This window comes from Lethenteron reissneri, chromosome 24 (assembly GCF_015708825.2).
Source record: "Lethenteron reissneri isolate LAM-NWPU_2019-01 chromosome 24, ASM1570882v1, whole genome shotgun sequence".
NCBI lineage: Eukaryota > Metazoa > Chordata > Hyperoartia > Petromyzontiformes > Petromyzontidae > Lethenteron > Lethenteron reissneri.
In genome coordinates, this window is record NC_083802.1 from 18,735,972 (window position 1) to 18,750,080 (window position 14,109).

The following is a 14,109-nucleotide window of genomic DNA, read 5'->3' on the forward strand; positions in this document are numbered from 1 at the left end:
GATTGTTTAATCAAACCCAGGCGGTGCTCGTCTCGGATTCACAGCGACACCAGAAACCGCAGCAAGAGCTGCATTTGAGCAGCATCTGGCCGGTGAACGGTTTAGCCCCGGGGCTGCGAGGGCGGCTGACGGGGGACTTAGCAGGGCCTTGGCAAGGGAGCGGTTAGGGGTGTATTTCGCGGTAATATCGCAAACCCTTTGAAGCCGTTACTGTATAGAACAAGAGTTTGGTGAGCTTAGGTGAAAGCCCAACAAGCTAAAAGTGGGGGACAAGTCCCGACAGAGGGGATGTCTCAGCCCCTAGCTTCAAATTGGCCACATCCTGGTAAAGGGGACTGCGCTCTGTAGGACGTGTGTGTGTGTGTGCGCGCGCGCGCGTGTGTGCGACACTGCTTAGGGTTGGCACATTTCCAGCGTAGCCCACTAACCGTAAACCTCCTGGTGTGTGTGGGTGTGCTTGTTGGTGCATGTGTACACACGTTATATATGCAATGAGAGAGTCACGTTCGTCTCTGTGCAGCGTCTCCACGTGCAGGTGCGTTTTAGACACGACTCTGTAAATCCAAATCTTATTATAAATTGTGTTGGATCGAAAGGCCGGCTTGTGCAATGGGAACATGGAATTTGCACTACGCTAGCTTATTAGGGTCACCATGAATGAATGCCATCATTATTTAATTTTTTTCCTTCCCCAAACATGACTTCTCTCATTCATATATAGAGAGAACAAAAAAAAACGACATTTTTATTTTCCCAATTGCTTTTTTTTTTTTCAAAAAGTGAAGAAACTAAACCACCACTTGAGAAGATGCGAGGGAGGGAGCCGGACGGGGGCAGGCAGTGACAGGAAGTGACATGGAAGGAGGGAAACCGATCAAGGCACAGCCATGGAACGCGGCACCGACGCTCGCGGGACCGGCGTCGCAAAGGCACGAAGCGACGATACACGCAATGAGCCGTTCTGACCAAAAGTTTTACCTCCGAGAGCCACAGACCCCCCCCCCTTCCCCCCTCCCATCAAGTTCCAGCAATCACCCATCAAGCGGTCAGCCCCACGGAAAAAAGAATTACCGTTCAAATGTAACAAAAACGACTTGTTAATATTCCCAGATTATCGATTACGTTCTACACGGACCGTAGAGTTGTGGTTACTCCTGCTGAGCGTCGAGTTCTCCACCTTCACACCTTGTTGAGTTGCAGAGGTGGACTATCGCAAGCCCATCATCCGAGCGCCACAATTCTAGCGATGTCACAGACCTCAAAAACCTTTCTGAACCGGACAGCGAAAACGGAAACCCAAAACAAACCAAACGAGCCCCTACTTCATGGACGTAGCCCAGGCCGCAGCGTTCACGGCTGTCCAATACAAGTTGCAGGCTGCGCTAGACAGAAAAATAAAACACTTTAAATTCGCTTGAACGAGTCACCTTGGGTCGGTGGTGGTCATGGAGACGGTATGCAAATAACATTTTTGTGAGATCCTCAAGAACCAAACGATTTTAGTGACCTCACAATTTTTTACATTTCTTTCACATGAACGAAGCTGCAATCTTGTGTCAGACCGCCCCGCGCACACAAGTACATATTTGTGAAGTAAGCGCCCTTGTTAATTTTGTTTGCGTCGTTCTTTAACCATGTTTGTATTCCAAATTCAACACAGGAGCGACTAAAACTTGGTGGGGCTTGAGCAGGGTGGGCGAATCTTGGATATGGACGGGAGATCGCTTGAGCAGCAAAAGGGGATGCATTCCTTTTTTACATCCAGCTTTTGGCCGAAGCAACTCGACAGGACGATTGTCCAAAATGCTCCTTCTGCCCCCGAGCACCGCTCGCGTGCAGCTAAGACCCGAAGAAGCCTCGGAGATCCGTCAACAAAAGAAACATGCGACATAGCAAGCAGAGAAGAAAACTAAACAGCTGCCGTCTTCATCGGCGAAGGTGGAAAACGAGGAGGACGGGATTTGCAGCCCTTTGCAGAAGCACCCTTGGCCCGCTTACAAAAAAAAGCACTAAGAGGCATGAAGCCTACTACTGTACTACCAACTTTTCATGTTTTTTTTAAAAAAAAGCAAATGTTTCAAACATGCGAGGACACGAATCTTTGGTATCGACTGGAGGAGTCGCGAAGGCCCCAGGGCCTTGTGCTCGCGCGATACGCGAGTGGCGTGCGTGCGTGCGTGAGCGAGCACTACCCGCTCACTCGCACGTACGCACGCCTCTCAGCTGCCCCCCCGCCCCCCGCTTGTGTCGGAGTGAGGAACGATGCCATGATGGAGGAGAAGAGAGATGGCGGTGGGGGGGGAGGGCAGAGCGCGCGGTTCACTTCCTGCGCGATACCTGCTGGTGGAAGAGCACCTCGTTGGCCTCTACCACATCTTCATCTTCGTCGTCGTCTTCCCCAGCTGCGCCCTGCCGGCGCAGAATCTGACGCATCGCGACCTCCTGCTCGGGGCACACGCACGGGCACACGCACGGGCACACGCACGGGCACACGCACGGGCACACGCACGCACGGGCACACGCACGCACGCGCACGCACACAAACACGAATGCACATGTGCATGCATACACATACAAACACACAAACGCACACGTACACACAGTGCTCAGATAAAAAAAAACAGTAGCTTCGACAATAATCCCCAGCATGCATCTCCGCAAGCCGTCGGTGTCTGTGATGGCCGTGTGTTTGTGACGGTTGTGCCTCGGGCTCCTCCAGTCGATTTTTCTGAAGCGGTCGTCCTGTGAATAAACCACTTCCACTGGGGGGAACGTGGAATTTCCACTGCTGGCTCAGGGCAGCTCAAGTGAGCACGTTGACACTGGCATTATTTATATCGATTTATATAATATAAAAAAAACACAACCCCTGATGACCAAATGGTCCCCGTGTCCCCGTGTCTCCGTGTCCCCGTGTCACCACCGGGACGAGGTGAGGCCCGCTAGTGGCGCGTGCTGCTCCCCGCCATTACCTCTCCGTTGGCGTTGAGGACGACGACCCTGACCTCGTCGCCCGAGCCCCAGGTCGTGTGCTGCTTCATCAGCAGATCCCGCGGGGGGTTGTGCTGTACTCCTGCGCCACCCGCCCAGATCTGCCGGTGGCAGAGTGGAGGAGGGGGAGGAAGGAGAGACGGGGGAGTGGGTGGATGAGGAAGAGGAGAAGAGATGATGATGATTATGCAGCAGAGGAGAACCGAGGGAAACGAGCCACGTGACCTCTCCAGATTCACGTGGGTGACATGAGAATCGTCGTCGTTGTGATCCAGATCTCTGCTGACATAGGTTGGTGGATGACAGAGATGCGGGAGATACCAAACTTGCTCAACTAACTCCAAACTTGCTCAACTAACTCTAAACTTGCTCAACTAACTCCTCTTCCCACCTCCCCCCCCCCCCCCCGCTCCAATGATGGTCGTTATTTTTGTATTTTGGATTGGAGAGCAATTTGGGAAATTTGTTTAAAATAAATATTATTATTATGACTAGTCAAGTGTTCCTTGTGAAAGAGTCTTGAGACTTGTGCAGCAAGGCAGTGAGAGATTTGTGCCCCCAGCTTGGGCTGATTGTTGCAAGGAACATGGGAGAGGGGGGGGGCATGGGGGGGTGGGTAGTCACGTGGGCGGCTCACCGTGATGCCGTCACCGGCCTTGACGATTGTGCGGCCCGTGAATTTGTAGACTGATGTCGGCGCGGCCGTGGATCGAGCGCTTCACAGTCCACCCGCCCACCGCCTGGTCCTGCTCCCCATGGGAACGCGAGTGGGAACATGTACACGGGAACACGCGACACGCACGCGTGCGGGCACGGGGCAACACAAAGACGCACGCAGACGAGAGAACACAAATCGCACAGACACACGCACACACGAACAAAACAATTAAAAAGCTGCCGCCTTGAAGTCACTGGGGCAAGAGTCACAAACGGAGTTCAAATCCAAGTTAGAGGCCTACGACCTTTTGGGTCATCAAGATGGGGTGCGACTTTTATGGGAAGCATTCTGTGGTTGTCCTGCACGCAACTCCCAGACCGGTGCCTGCTACGGAGGAATGTGGAATGCTCGGCGCGAACAGAGGCCCCGCCAACCAGGAGGCGAGCAGCAGCGCAAACGCTCGTTTGACCTCGGACTCGACCTGCTCGAAGATTTGGCAAAAAGATACTGGAAGGAATTCCTTACATGTGCCGTGGCGCCTGCCCATAAAAGTGAAATACAATCCCTTCTGTCGAAACCCGAGGCTTTCTTCGACAAGTGGGTGGGTTGCTCATTCTTAGTTGAACACGAAATAGGCTTTCTCGACCAAAATGATCCACAATATCAGGTTTTTTCGTTGAGATCGCGTAAATATAAATGTGTCGTTAAGCCCGCCACCACCCGACACAGCCTATTAGTTAAGCTCGTGACGTAAACAAAACATGCCAATTCGTTACTAGTCCAGCACACCGGTGTGTTGGAGAGTAAACCTACATCGACACTTGGAGTACGACATTTTGATGGGAATTACAACCAACATCACCAGGCGACAGCCAGTTATGTATTAATCCTCTTGTTTCGGTCTTAAATAAGAGGGAACAGAGGGATCATACTCCTCTGCTTTCCCCCAGCCATCTGTGCTGTCGACTCCATGCCTAAGTCCAAGCCCAAGGGCCTCATTTCCTCTGCCTATGACCGGCTTTCCTTTCTCTCTATAGAACACATTTCGCCCGTTATTTTTGCACAGCGTCTTGAGACGCAGACTCAATGAAAAGCTGCATGAATCTACATCATATTCAAGTGCCACGGGAGAAAAAACGGTTGCGCCACTGTCCGGCTCTCCCTATGCGTTTTTGGGTCATGCCACATGCCGTCCTGCACAATGTGCGGGAGCGAAACGTCGGACACCGTGTTGGCACGCGCGACCAAACGTCGGGCACCGTGGCGGGAAAAAAGAGCGGCACGACCCCGAAAACGCATCGCAGGGATTGGGGGTCGCCGTCGTGCGCGGCGCGGCTCTGCCTCCTTGCCTGCTGCGAGTCGTTGATGAGCTTCACGAATCTGCCGCCGGCGTCGATCTCTTCCACGGCGATGACTCCCGACGCGGAGGCGCGCTGCGTCACGCTCACGCTGCTGGTCGCCTCCGACTCCTGCACGTCCAGGCGCTTGCGCTTGGCTGCCGCCGAAGACGACAGCGACAGGCCGCCCGAGATGGAGCCCGAGGCGGCCGCAGCGGCGGCACCGCCGCGAACCACGGCCACGCGGGAGGACGCGACCGACGAGCGCGACGACGCGACTCCGCCGCTGGCGCTGCCGCCGGCGACGCCGCCGCTGCCGGCGGCCGCAGAGCCGGCGCCGGATGAGGAGCCGGAGACGGCGCCGCTGCCGCCCGAGGTGCGCACGGTCTCGGAGGAGCGAGTGACCGTCACGCGGGACGAGGGGCTCGGGGAGAGGTGCAGCCTGCGGGCGGGCGGGGGGAGGGGGGTGACGTGAGCGTCCGTCGGCATCCGTCATCGTCGTCAGTTGCCGTGAGCTATCCGCGACCGGGTGAACGGTTCACCAGGACGATGCAGTCCCTGGCGGTTTCCTCGTTTGGCCGCTACTCCATCATTAGTTTTGACCACGAGCGATCGTCCACACTAGCGACACGACGTGCACTGCCCAAGCCAATTTTTCCAAGCAATAAATGGATATGTACACGTGTGTATGCATGTGTGTGTGTGCGAGTGCATGTCTATGCACGTTCTGCGCATCCGTGCGTGATTACAAATCAGCGCTTATGTGTGAGTGTAGGCACACGCGTGTTCGTTCAAACATACTGACAGTCATTGGGAACGATGATGCTGATGACAGTGATGATGCCGAGGACGGCCACGATGATGACGATGATGAAAACGATGATGGCCAAGATGACGACGATCCCAATGACAATGCCGGTGGGCGACAACCACTCACCTCTCCTCCTCGCCCTCGAGCAGCTTGCGGTAGGCGGAGATCTCCATGTCGAGCGCCAGCTTCACCTCGAGCAGATGCTCGTACTCGTTGATCTGCGCCGTCATCGCCTGCCGGATCTCGGTGAGCTCGCGGTCCTTGTCGGCGAGCTGGCGCCAGTGCGAGTCGCGCTCGCGCCGCAGCGTCTCCTCCAGGTCGCGGATCTGCGCCTCCGCCCCTGCCACCTACGTGCGGGGCGCCGCCACGAAACGACAACACGTGACCGTTATGACGACGGTGACGACGATGTACGTTCGCACCGTACGTAGCCAACCGTGCTAATCGGGAGGTGCGGGGAAGGGATGAGAAACCTAACACAACGAGCAGTTCTTAAGAAATTAGTTTGTCAATCTCGATCATTTAAAAGTGAAAAGCTTCCAGTGGCTTCCTCAGATCGGAAGGTGGAGCGTTCCAGACGGTCGCAGAAGCGCATCTCAAAGCACGCGATGTGGTCACCATCTCTGTTCAATGGTTAGTCACAAGCTGCTGCGAGGTGGATCCGAGCTTGCGTGATGGTTCATCATGCCACCGAACACGATTGATGACGGTGGGGTGATGGTGAACATGACAATTGTGACAATGTTACTGATTATCACGACGATGATGACGATTGATGACGATGATCACGATCATGACGACATCAACGACGACGGTGAGGATTACGATGATGACCACGTCGATGGCGACCATGGCGTGCGAGTGGGGGGCTAGCGGGAGTGTGAGGGGGTGGAGGGGGGGGGTCCCACCTGGCGCTGCAGGGCGCCCAGCTGGTTGTTGAGCGTCTCGATGCGCATGCGAGACTCGGTGAGCTCCTCCTGCACGACGCCCGACATCGTCGAGTTCTGCTGCAGCGACATCTTCGCGTTCTCCATCTGATCCGGCGTGCATGGCCAGCAGCATCATCAGCATCATCAGCATCAGCACCACCACCACACACACGTTTCGCGAATCCCGCACATTGTACGATCGAGAACACTGAGACACAGGAAGGTGGAGATCACAGCGACTCGAACACCCTCATCAGCAGCCATGGTCTACCCACTGCTAGATGAAGGCCTTCATCTAGCAGGCCACAGAGGCACCAGCAGAAGTTGATTCGGCCTCACGCGAGGCCGCCGAGTGGGTTTCAATTGTGGACACGGACCTCTAAGTCGCGACACACCGGGCCATACGCTCGCACGAAGAAGTAGCAGCAGCAGAAGCGAGAAGGAGCAATACAAAACATTCTTGCTCTGCGTCCCTCGGCCTCACCTTGGTCTTGTAGTTGTTCTCGAGCTCCCGCTTGTAGAGCTGCACCTGGTCCGTGTGCTCGGCCCGCAGGTCCTGCAGGGCCTGCGCCAGCTTGTTCTCGTACTCCTGCTGATGCCCGGCGTCGATCTCCACCAGCCGGGACTCGTGCCGCTTGCGCGTCTCCTTCACCTCCTGCGGCGGACACGGGATGGGGGGCGGGGGGTCGTAACATTTAAAAATGAAGTTTAAAGGTGCAGCCCTGCAAATGCCTGCTGCTCACCCCGCCGCCGGAGAAAAAGCACCGCCACTCGAGTGAACTCTGTGGGGTTTTTGGTCTCCTCTTCCGCGCCGATCGGGCGGGTCGGAAGGTGCCGATCATGGACTGCGGTGGTGAACGTTACGGCGGTGAACGCCGCGGCGGCAAACGCTTCCCGCACTGCGGGTTGGTGAACGTTGCCGTGGTGGTGAACGCGTTCACGCCGCGTGGGTGGATGGGCAGACGTCGCCGGGACGTACGGGGGGGGGGGGGGGGGGGATTTTAGAAACCTGCAGCGTTGTTTCAACTGCCGGGCAGGGAGATGGAATGGAACCGCCCATCTCTGGTTCCAGTGTGCTGACCAATACACCACTAAGACAGGGGGGGGGAGCGGGTGCGGGTGCATGGGGGGGGGGGGTGCATGGGGGGGGGGGGGTGCATGGGGGGGTGCATGGGGGGGGGGGAGCTCACGTTTTCGAACATCGACCGACGGAACTCGAGCTCTTCCTTGAGGCTCTGGGCGGCGTTCTCGGCGGTGACTCGGGCCAGCGTCTCCTCCTCCAGCTGCTTCTTCAGGTTCAGCAGGTTCCCCTCCAGCTGCCCGGTCACACGCAGCGCGCACACAAACACAAGCGCATTAGCGTTCGCACAAAGGCAAAGGTCGCCTTGTAGCCTTGTACTAGAACTTCTTTCGCACCGTACGTAGCCAACCGTGCTAACCAACAGCCTCAATAGACTGTTGGGGCAAGTGCTGTTCGCGAGTGGCGCCTATGAAGGCCGGCACGGCACACGAGGGGATGGGTAGCCATCACCATGCCAGGCTGCCTTGAAATGGTAGCCATTTAAGGACGAGTCGACCTAGGGGAGGCCCATGACTACTGTGGTTGACTGTGTGCTAGGAAGTGAACTTGGGTCCCCTGGTTTGTAGCGCAGTGCGCCAAATGCTGCGTCACCTCTCCCGACCATGTATGTACACACACAGCAGGTTTCTCTCCCGATGCAAACTGCACGCAAGCACGCACGCGCACGCCACTGCTTCCAACTGACAATTACATTGATAAACTTAAAAATAATCACAAGCTCCATATTATAACACGTGTGTGTTGGTAAATAATTTAACCAGTTTTAACCAGTCCTGAAGACTTTGCTGTTTTTTCCTGGATGTTTCTGTTTGCGCGTCGTCACTTTAAGATGTTTTCTTGTTCACGTTTTTGTTCGTTGCGGTTGCACCCCGATTCAAGAGCCGAATGGCTCACATGGCTATACCTAATAAATGAAAAAAAAACTGAAACTGCATGTCTCGATTATTATAGTGATCAGTTTGTTTGGATAAACGCATTTTATGAAAATGAAAATCAGCTGAGAGTGGAGCAGTGGTGCAGCGGTTAGCGCACTGTGCTAAGAACCCCGGTGACCTCGGTTCGAGTCGTGCCAGCGGCGAACGCCAGTGCCGAGGAGCGATATCGGATCCGATGCACCCTCGGCAACGACCCCATTCACATCCCCCCCCCTCCCATCGCTAGCCGCCTACGGGCAGAGACAAGTTTCCTACCGCATGAGATCATATCTTCCGATTTGACCACTTTATTTTTCTTTTGCGTACATTTTATGCATAGTTGTTGTTGAATCGTTTCCCGTGTTGGAGTTTTATGCGGGTTTGAGTTCATCGCCGCGCATTTCAAGGTCCGTTATCATTTCTACGCCAGGTCTGAATCTCGCATCCTTTGTCTCCATGGGCTCGCACTCGCTCAGAGAGACTTTGCCGTGGGCGACGATCCGGCTGCAGCGTGCGGTACCGCGCGGCGAGGGAGGAAAGCGTCGGCAGCCACCGCCCTGCGGCTCGCGCGCACAGATTCTCAGGGCGTGCCGAGACTGCCAGCTCCCGCTCTCATCCGGCCTTTGCTCAAACCTGCCCAGCCAGCCATCCCACCCTCCCACCCAGGCCTCCCACTATCCCCCACACAGCTCCCTGGAACCCCCCAACGTGAGTCACAGGCAAGATTAAACATGTCTTTCCTTTTTTTACGTGATTCAGAAGAATAACATTTTTTTTCAGGTGCGGTCTTTTCTGGGCTCCACTTGCGCAAAACGTTGCGCTTTAGGTTTCGACTTTGCAGAGATCGGGCCGTTATTACACACTCGAACAGACGTCTGATAACCCTGGTGAGGCCCAGCCCCGGTGAGGCCCAACCCCGGTGAGGCCCAACCCTGGTGAGGCCCAGCCCTGGCGAGGCCCAGCCCTGGTGTCGCTGCAGTGAGCAGCGACGTCAAATTCACTCCTTGTACAAGCACCGTTGTCGACACAAAGGGGCCTTTCATTCATCCCCTCTGCTCTCATAACTACTGCCACCCCCCGCCCCCGCTCTGACGCCTGCCCACTCTCAGTGGCATCTACTCTCGTGATTTATTTTTGGTTCAATCGCTCGTAAAGAAATAAAGTAATGCTGCAAAAATGCAACGTAAAATGACTCCCCGCATGGCCGGATGGAAATGCCCGAGCTTCACTGAAATTGTGGGAGACGATGCGGTGATCGTGCGGAATAGTGGGGCGAGGTTTGAAGGATGGTGTTTTAAAGAATTGGACCGAAACTTTCAAAAGGTTGAAGGCTACAGTGAATGTGATTCACAGGTTATTGGGATTTAAAGAATTGCCGTGTGTGGATGTTAAAGAGGTTGTTCACGCGGTTATCCAAAGCATGACTATCGAGACTAAATATAAATATGCATGTAATGTGCAGAATACGATGTTGAAAAAGTAAATTTTGTAACGAAGATAATTTTAGGACACTAATAGCAGAAAGATGATATTAAACAAACGTGAATATAGATTATAAAGTTCTAAGATGTTAACAGTGTACAAGAAAGTTTATTGGACGACAAAGTAGTTCCATAAATTTGTCGAATTGCCCGAGATGTTTCAAACGTTTAAAATCGCGTCTGTTCTGGCTGCCTACTCCAATTAGAAACCGTCACCACGAGTCAACCGGACGTTTCCTTTTTGAAACCGCAAAGTATTTATGGGACGGGCTTTAATTGAAGTGAAACCAAGGATGTACGAGTCCCCGCTACAACGGCAGCAGTGGCAGCAGCAGCGGCAGCAGCAGCTGTGGTAGCAGCAGCAGCAAACGGTCGCACAAACCCAACGTTTACACCGATGGGCACTCTGCGGTTTAATCTGCTCGGGTGATGAGATCACGTTTCCAACTGTACCGTGACCTCTGCCAAAAACATGTGCCCCAACCGGCCGAAAAAAAAATGTAACCGCTCCACTTCACGGTCGTTATCTTTTCATGAGGTCATTCGCATTTCTGAGCTGCAGCAGCAGCAGCAAAGTGATCGCGACGGGAATAATTACATACTAGTGACACACACCACACCGTATTCGCTCGCTCTCCGAGAGAGAGAGAGAGATGCACACAGAGAGAGATGCACTGAGAGAGAGAGAGACGCACACAGAGAGAGAGACGCACACAGAGAGAGAGAGACGCACACAGAGAGAGAGAGACGCACACAGAGAGAGAGAGACGCACACAGAGAGAGAGACGCACACAGAGAGGACGACTTTCCGAGGTGCAGGGAGGAACCGCGGGCAAGCAGGGAATGCGGTAGCAGCAGCCACACGGTGAGCCGCTGCCAAATTCTCCCCCCCCCCCCACAAAGCTCTGCATCCTCTAGGTAATTTTTTGTGTGTTTTGTTGTCTTTTTATTTTTTGCGTTTAGTTCGTCGTTCTTCCCACGCACCTCCGCTTAGCGTGGTCGACTACGTATGGCGCGAAAGAAGTTCAACGTAAGTACGTACACTAGCACGTACGTACAAAAGGTGCGATAGATGGTAGTCGTTGCCTTCACGTGGCCGGCCGCGAGCACAGGAATGTGGAATTATACAGCAGCAGGGGCTGGCGGCTGTAAACGCTCGCTCGAATGGGAAGCCACTTCGCACCCCACATGGCCCGGTGAAAGTCCACCGCTGCAACAAGCGCTCGCCAGAGATGCCTCCAAGCGATGGGGCGTTCTTGAAACGTCTCGTCATTAGTCTCTTTTTGCAAAGGAGACATTTGGAGAAGAGACTTCACCACTTAAAAATACCAACTTATTCCACTTCAATTATTTTCTTGCCGTGTTTGGGGTGGCGCGGTGGTGCAGTGGTTAGCGCACCACACTCTGAACTCGGCAATGGGAGTTTCATTCCCGGACCACGGCTGATATCGGTGGTGGACCCTGGACAGCCCAGCTTCACCAAGGCCAGCCTGACCCATCGCCGGCGCAGTGTGGGGGAGGTCTTGAAGAAGGCCGCGGGTTCACGACGGGCTGTAAAAGGAACTTGTCGATGCAATTGTATTTTCTGTGGCTCAGTTTTTTTGTTTGTTTCCGTAGGCGATTACTTTAGCAAGCGATGAGAACAACCCCCCATTCTCCTCCTCGTCACCGACCGCAGGTCTCCCTTTGCTGAGACAGGCCCGTCTCGCTGTGCTCTCTCTCGCTTCTAAAGGTCAATGGACATCCGCGTAAAACACCCAGAGTGGAATGTTCCCCCCGATTGGTCGTTTGAAGTTTGCATTAATCAACGTGAAACATCGCTCGACGTTTTTTGCGCAACATCAGCCACCGTTCTCACCTGGTTTAGGGGCGGCCACCACAGCATGGCGTGTCCACTACTCACCACTCACTCACCCCCTGCCAGGACCACCGCTCACCACTCACCCCACCAGATCGACGGTTTTCCTCGCACACACCGCCAGTGCTACCACTTATCACCAACACACTCACACCGCCCGCACCGCCCGCACCGCCCGCATCGCCCGCACCGCCCGCACCGCCCGCCCCTTAGCTCACCGAGGACAGGCTGGCCTTGAGCGAGCGCAGCTCGTCCTCCAGGATGCGCTGCTGTGCCAGTGCGGTGCCCAGCGCGTGACTTTTGCTGCCCAGCTGTGCCTCCAGGTCTTTGTTGCGCCCTAGAGCTGCGGCCAGGTCCCGCTCCTTCTGCGCCATCCTGGGGTGGACACGGGAGACACGCGGGGGGACACGCGGCGTGGTCACCGACGGCGCCGTCACGACTACGGCAAGCATCACCCTCGATGCCAACCACAATACCGCCCCGCGCCGCCATTAACTGGACACCGTCATCACCATATCAACACCGTCGCCGGCAAAAACCACTGCCGATGTCACCGGCACTGCCAAACTACTGCCACCGCCATCACCCCTATTATCAATTCTAGCACCACAACCATCGCCACCATCGCTACACAAACTATAACAACGATGCTGCATTCATCGCCACACTGCCATCAATACCAGCGGCAACTACCATCCACCACTGCACCAACAATACCATCACTCTCACCGCTACCGCCACCACCGTTGCCAGAAAAATTTGCACCACTGCTTATCACCACCTGCATCGCCGCCTCTACGACCGACACAACCATTGCCACCAATGATTAATGTGTAACGATGTGACGTTTCCTAGCGAGTAACTATTGAACGTTACACATTCAGCGTTTTCTGTGTTATTCAGAAGGCAGGAGAGTAAAAAACTCTAAACTGAATGTGAAAAAATTTACTCGGCAAAGTGGAAGTGAGAGAGATGTCTGAGATGTTTGCAAAGTTCATGGAATCAAGACGATAGTATTTGTGAAGTTTACGGCATACAAAAGACGACGCTTGAAGCAAGCGTTCAGTGTGTGGAACGAGCGCCAAATGGCGGTGGTGGCGGCCTTCATCCAGCAGTGGAATGACCATGACCGATGACGATGATAAAGCAGAATTTATATTTTGCTTAGGCTCAGCAGCCTGTTGCCCATTGTCAGGCGCATTTATTGCGGAAAACTCAGGAAATAGAAAGTCCCTTGGAAAAATATAACAGCAATCATTTACAGGCCTTTGTCAATCCACTGTTTGGATGAAGGCCTTGCCCATGCTCTATCAGTCACGCAAATTGTTTAACCAAACTTCACCAAGCTCATCAGGACGGGTTTGTTGAAGGAAGGCGGAGCCCAGGACCAGTTCAGAGATCACCCTCCACGGATGTTAGCCATGGCTGCGAATCGAAACCGAGGTTGCTGGGGCCGACAGCGCACGGCACCCCGACCGCTGTGCTGCTGCTTTCACCTCGAAGGCCTGTACACGTTGCCTCGAGCAACACGGACACTTAGGGTGGCGTCCTGGACTCAACTGCGCCACGATTTCTGTTGAACGAGGTCATAGCCTGTGGGGCCGAAGGTTAGAGTCTCACTTTGCAAGAGTGACCCTGGGTGGGAAAGAAAGGGAAGTGTGTGCGGGCCGCTCCACACTCGCCATCGCGGTGAGCTTAGGTGATGGCGATGACGAGAGGGGGGGGGGGGGCTGGTTAATTAAATAAGTAACCCCAAACGAGCTTGCCTCAGCCATGGATGGAATGCTCCAGAACTTTGTGATGCACCCAACCCACTTAACACCCACCAACCCACATCCACGGCAGCTACACATCCGCCTGCAGTGTGAGCTCACACAAGGGCGCGCGTTTACACAGCGCTTACAAAGCGGCACATTCAAATTAAACGAAATGTATTACTGCAAAGGACGCAGGAGAATTCCTCTGCTCAGACAAGCATGGGGGGGGGGGGGGGAGGTGGGGAGGGGGGTGGACGCTCGTCTAGTTAGTGACCCCAAGCCGGCGGTGGAA

At 54.6% G+C, this 14,109-nt stretch overlaps 1 protein-coding gene across 1 annotated transcript in view; it reads right to left on the bottom strand.

Annotated features, from left to right (window-relative positions):
• LOC133346729 (lamin-B2-like) overlaps nucleotides 1–14,109 on the bottom strand; it is a 32,978-nt gene that overhangs the window by 4,674 nt on the left and 14,195 nt on the right. Inside the window, 10 exon segments of the mRNA XM_061558551.1 lie at nucleotides 2,338–2,442; nucleotides 2,973–3,092; nucleotides 3,629–3,676; nucleotides 3,678–3,737; nucleotides 4,999–5,428; nucleotides 5,924–6,144; nucleotides 6,706–6,831; nucleotides 7,211–7,381; nucleotides 7,917–8,042; nucleotides 12,279–12,435. Of these exon segments, the coding sequence (XP_061414535.1) occupies nucleotides 2,338–2,442; nucleotides 2,973–3,092; nucleotides 3,629–3,676; nucleotides 3,678–3,737; nucleotides 4,999–5,428; nucleotides 5,924–6,144; nucleotides 6,706–6,831; nucleotides 7,211–7,381; nucleotides 7,917–8,042; nucleotides 12,279–12,435 (1,564 nt within the window).